The sequence below is a fragment of the Colobus angolensis genome, unplaced genomic scaffold (genome assembly GCF_000951035.1).
Source record: "Colobus angolensis palliatus isolate OR3802 unplaced genomic scaffold, Cang.pa_1.0 Scaffold88, whole genome shotgun sequence".
NCBI classification, from domain to species: domain Eukaryota; kingdom Metazoa; phylum Chordata; class Mammalia; order Primates; family Cercopithecidae; genus Colobus; species Colobus angolensis.
In genome coordinates this window covers 3,650,338-3,655,501 of record NW_012122709.1, presented here as the reverse complement: position 1 = coordinate 3,655,501, position 5,164 = coordinate 3,650,338, and the positions used below count along the sequence as shown (strand labels likewise).

General features: G+C 57.4%; 1 protein-coding gene across 1 annotated transcript in view; it reads right to left on the bottom strand.

The window, feature by feature from the left end:
- RABGGTA (Rab geranylgeranyltransferase, alpha subunit) overlaps positions 1-5,164 on the bottom strand; it is a 7,283-nt gene extending 2,119 nt beyond the window's left edge. The window contains exons 1-15 of the mRNA XM_011930740.1: positions 4,882-5,164; positions 4,605-4,715; positions 4,102-4,226; positions 3,723-3,910; positions 3,260-3,463; positions 2,840-2,923; positions 2,669-2,751; positions 2,479-2,580; positions 2,269-2,374; positions 2,124-2,175; positions 1,865-1,953; positions 1,625-1,713; positions 1,415-1,531; positions 529-642; positions 207-294 (exon numbers count right to left, since the gene is read on the bottom strand). Of these exons, the coding sequence (XP_011786130.1) occupies positions 207-294; positions 529-642; positions 1,415-1,531; positions 1,625-1,713; positions 1,865-1,953; positions 2,124-2,175; positions 2,269-2,374; positions 2,479-2,580; positions 2,669-2,751; positions 2,840-2,923; positions 3,260-3,463; positions 3,723-3,910; positions 4,102-4,226; positions 4,605-4,715; positions 4,882-4,884 (1,555 nt within the window). The 5' untranslated portion in view covers positions 4,885-5,164. The remainder of the gene's footprint in view (positions 1-206; positions 295-528; positions 643-1,414; positions 1,532-1,624; positions 1,714-1,864; positions 1,954-2,123; positions 2,176-2,268; positions 2,375-2,478; positions 2,581-2,668; positions 2,752-2,839; positions 2,924-3,259; positions 3,464-3,722; positions 3,911-4,101; positions 4,227-4,604; positions 4,716-4,881) is intronic.

Sequence of the window (5,164 nt, the reverse complement as noted above, 5' to 3'; positions counted from 1 at the left end):
GAAAGTCACTTACACTCTACCAAACTCCACCAGTGCAAGTCAGTGATAGCCCAACAGCCCCAGGCTCTCCCCCTTCAACTCACACTACAGAGTCCCTGTCTCCTGCCCTGCCAGAGGGTGGCACATACCCTGCCTGCTGTCTGTCCCTCCCCAGGGTGGCACCTCACCTTACCCACTGTCTGAAAGGCACCCAGAAGGAAGGATACGGTTGTTGCACAGTAGCAGCTCCTGCAGCCGGGGTAGGTTGGTGACGCCATCCAGGGACTCTATGGCATTATCACTGGCCTGCAGCACCTGGGGGCAGGGAGGGCAGGGAGGCAGGACGGGTGCTGTTAGCCGGGGATGGTTAGCAACTGAGGAGCTCAGAGGGGCTCGCGGGGTCAGGCTGCGTGATGGAGGTGGAAGGCACGCAGTTACCTGTTTGTGGTGGAAGGTCCTGCACATCTCTTTGTAGGATGGGCAGACTTCTGAGGTAGAGGAAGAGGAAAAGAACCACCCATGACAGGGATGGAGACATGGGTACTTTACCTCAAGGCAGCGCAGGGCAGCCAGTGCAGGTGGCAGGGTTCGGAGACGATTGTGTGACAGGTCAAGATGGGTGACCAAGAGCAGCTGTTCCAGATGGCAGAGCACTGTCAGATCCTGGGGGGTGAAGGGAGGAAGGAGGTGATGGGCTTCCCAGGAGACCTGGGAGAGGGTCTTCAGCCAGCGTTTATTAGGCACATGCCCTCTGTGCCCCACAGACCCTTGGGGACCCCAGCCAAGGAGAGGATGGGAGCACGTGGAAAGCTGACCTTACAGTCCACAGCAGTACATGACACGGGACAGTGAGTGCTGTGACTGGGGTAACCAGTGGGGTGGGTGAGGAGGAGGAGGCCTGGAGTTCAGAGGTACAGGGGCCAGTGGAGGGTGCTGGGTAAACAAAGACTGGTCCCCCATGGGGACTGGTCCTGATGAGGCAGAGATGAGTTTGGCAGGAATGGAGGTGGGCTGTGGTGATATGATAAAACTAATGTGTTGGGAAGGACTAGGAAAAGTGGAGCCTGGACAACTTCTCAGGAATCTCTGGAAAGTATTTGGCCTTCAGGTATTGGGGGTTGCTCCAGGGTGAGATGTGCTGGAATGTGTGGGAGGAGTGGGCTAGGGGTCATTCTGAAGGAAGATGAAGCTGTGACCAGCCTGGGGAAGAAGCAACACAAGGAGATCCTGGTGACTCAGGATTTGAAAGTGAGTGACAAGAAGAATTGGCTGAGTGACAGAAAGGCCTGGAAGAGGAGAAAGCTGGGAGGGAGGGATGAACTCTATCTTGATTGGGAGGAAGTCCACGAAGGCACCTGAGACTGGGGGCAAAGTCAGGGATGTGGGGAGGCCAGCAGGATGAGGGCCAGGGGAAGGCGTGCGTGGTAGCTCATACCTTGTGAGCCAGGTGCAGCACACGCACCTCGGCATACTCCATCTTGAGCACGCTATTCTCCAGCAAGAACTTGCTGCGCAGGTCATCCAGATATGCTGCCCGCATGGGGTCCACGGCCTGGAGTGGATGGGGTGGGCAGGGTATGCATGTCAGCCGCTTGCCTCCTGCCTGCTGGGCCTCCCCCTGGCCTGTTCTGCGGGCACAACTTGCCTTGAGGGTCTGGAAGTACTGCAGGGTCTCCTTCTCATACAGCAGGGGGTCCAGTGCCCGCATGAGCAGGATGATGGTAAGCAGGCACCCTGAGAAGAGGGCAGGGAAAAGGAGGGTTTCTCCTGGATCCTCCTCTGCTCCCACCCTCCTGAGGCCCTCCTGCTGTCCTCTCAGGGCCACACTGGAAAGGGGCTCCCTCAGCGGGCTCTGGGAGCAGACTCTCATGGAATGGGGCCTCACATTTATTCTCAGGCTCCAGCTCCTGCAGCTCCTTACAGGATTCCAGCTCAGACTGCAGCACTGTGGACTTCTCCACTGACAGCTCACACCTGAGGGTGGGCAGGGTAGGGAGGTGTTGAGATCCACAGCCCTGAAGCACTGGTCAACATCCCCAGTATCTAGACTGAAACAGCTCCTTGAGGCCCCAACCTCCTGCCCTGGCTGCCTAATGCCCAGAGTCCAGAGCCCCTCTCCTTGTTTTGTGCTTCCCTATCACCACCTGAATAGCTGCTCGTCCGTGGTGGAGTCCCGGCACCAGCCCTCCTGGCGGCCTGGGGAAAGAGTAGATGGTTGAAGGGTGCACCCTGGAGAGGAAAAGAGTGATGGGGACTGCTGCAAGGGGTGGAGGCTGCAGGTTCCATCACCTTTTAAAAGCACGCATTCTTTCTGGACATCACCTGCTGTCCAAATGACGCGAAATGTATGTTGGGGCAATTGGTCGTTGAGGGAGGCAGCAGGCAGGTCACAGAGCTGGGAGTACTGGGTCAAGGAAATGCCCCGGCCTAACTACTCTTTTGACTGTCCCACCCAGCCCTGCCCCAGATCCCACTTCTGCCCCACCAATCCTGGGATACCCAGACATGGCTGGGCCGGTTCCTGCCATCTGGGGTCCTCCACTCCACAATCAGGGGAGAATCATCAACCATGAGCAGCAAGATCTCCGTCCTGGAGCCCACCTGGCACAAAGGACAAAGACAGACTTCAGCCCCATCAGCACCAGGCCCACAATCCCACAGTGCTCTTGACAAAAGCTGCAGGACTCACTAGGAGGGGCCGAGAGAAGGAGACAGTCAGACAGGCCTCGTCCCGGCTCACATGCAGGCAGCGCAGTGCATCCTGGGGGTCAGCTGCAGGGAGACACAGTGTCAGATTTCCTTAAACCCTCTCCCATTCCTACTAAGCCCTAAACACCCAGCCCCTTTCCTCAGTGCTTACCTCGGCCTAGGAGCCAACGGTGATAAAACCAGGCACTCTGATCATTGGGGTCAGTGAAGAAGGCATTCTGCACCAGCTCCAGCTCTGCAGGGTTCCGGGAGGCATGGGACTGTGGTCAGGACACTGGTGGGCTCCTGGCCACTCCAACACCCTACCCCCTCGGAGTACTTCCAGCCCCCAGTGTCACTTATATGCTGTCCTTGCACAGGGGCTACATATGTCAGTTTTATCTTCCCCATCAGACACTTGAGCTCCCTGCAGTCAGGGACTGATTCTTAGGCACCCCTGGAGCCAGGCATGAAGTAGGTGCTCAATAAACCTGAGTGACAGGTTCAGGAACAGGGTCAGGCATGGGGACTAGAAGGGTGGCACTGCAGAGTCCTCCCTTTTGTAGGAAGGAGGACCCCTGACCCTGCTTACCTTTGAGCAGCACATCCTCAGGGAGGCGCCCCTGTGGTCCAGAATCCGGCTGGGGGTGCAGCTGGGGCAAGAGACAGGAGCGGTAATGCCAGGACGAGTAGTTGGAGAAGTTTCGGGTGATGAGGCTGTCAGTGAAGGCTAGCTCTTCTGCAGGGGGCACGGCTGCCTGTGTGGCCACAAACCGCCGATAGTCCCAGCAGTGAACTGGAGGGAAGAGGTGACAGCATATCTTAGAGGCAGGGCAAGAGGAGCTACCTGGCTGGGACCCCTAGAGTCCCCTCAGAGAACCCCTAGAAACACTTCAGTGCACTCCACAGAGGAGGGATTTGGCTCCAACATCCCTTTCAGCACCAGCTCAGTGGACCCATCCTGGATATCCCTCCCCATTCTGGGCCTTACTGAGGCCCCAGTACCAGAATGTGGGCAGGTGAGGGCTGTGGGGACGGAATCTGCAGGCACGTACAGTTCCGCTCATCCACCTCCAGGAAGCGGGCACAGAGCTCCAGCTCTCGGGCCCAGTTGGGCTCAGGCAGGCGGCCTAGCAGCCAGCATCGGTGGTGCCAGGTGCCATAAGACTTGGGGTTCACCCGCAAGCAGCTCTCCAGGAAGCCCAGTTCTGCCTTCACCAGAGCAGCCAACTCTTCAGGAGACCTGTACCCCAAAGGGAAGGGGGGTCAGGGCTCTCCTACACTCAACCTCAGCTCACCCCTCACTTTCTGCACCCAGCCCCCTACTGTCCTCCATCTATGCCACTGGCTGCCCCATTTCTCCTCCACCCCTGGACCCACGCAGTGTAGGCACAGGGCCAGGGCAGTCTTCTGAGATCCTGAATCCCTACGCACTTCTGAGTCTCCAGCTGCTGGAGCACCTCTCGTCGGCAGTTCCAGAGGGTGGCAAAATCAGGGTTGGCTCCCAGAATCTGGCTTGTCAGTTCCAGCACTGACTCATCCAGCTCACCAGCCTGGCGCTGAGAAGATAGGTGGCAGGGTCAGAGATCATATCATTTTCCCACTACAGGACTAAATAACGTAAACTTAAAACCACCCAATATTCTGTGAATCTCACATTATACAACAGTTATTATGAACCATGCTTTATGGCCTTACAGGTATTCTCTCATTTAATCTTCACAACAGCCTTATGCAGTAGGTGCAATTATTAGCCCCATTTTACAGATGTGCAAACTGAGGCCCAAAGAGATCCAGCAACTTGCCCAAAGTCATACAGTTATAAGTGAGAGAACCCAGAACTGGATCTAGGCAGTCTGACTCTAGGGACCAGCTCTTGGCCTCTATACTATACTAAAGGAGCTACTTGGGGTCGGGGCTACCTCTGAGGGCCCCACCTTCTGGAAGACGGCCTGGGTGGCTGACTGGTATAGCTTCAGCTTCTGCTCTCGTTCTAGTCTTTTGGCCTCCGCCTGCTCTTCTGACGTCTTCACCTTCAGGCGTCCGTGCTATAAGGATGAACGGGTTGGAAGAGTGCAGGTTGTCTTGCAGGAGCTGACCTGCAAAAGCCCCACACTGTGGAGCCCTAGGTTCATACGGGGCAACCAAGTGCACGGCCACTGCGGGTGAGGGCGCGGGCGTGCGGAGATGAAGGGCTGGGCTCAGGGTTCTCACCATGGTGCCGGCTCAGGGTTCAAGACAGGGGAAGGGTCCAGTGGTAGCCCTCGAAGTCTGAGGAGAGAGGTGTCAATCACGTAGCCCCGCCCCCTACTAGCTCCGCCCACAGCAGTGTCCCGGAAGCAGCAAGCGTGCCTGGGCAGAGACCCCCAGGGTGTAAAGAGGTCCTGGGACAGGCTTTGCACGTTCAGCAAGAAGCGAACACCCGGACTAGAACTTCCATCCGTATGGCCCTTCCTACAGCCCGATTCGCCCGGGCCAGAGCCCGAGCCGGGGCACC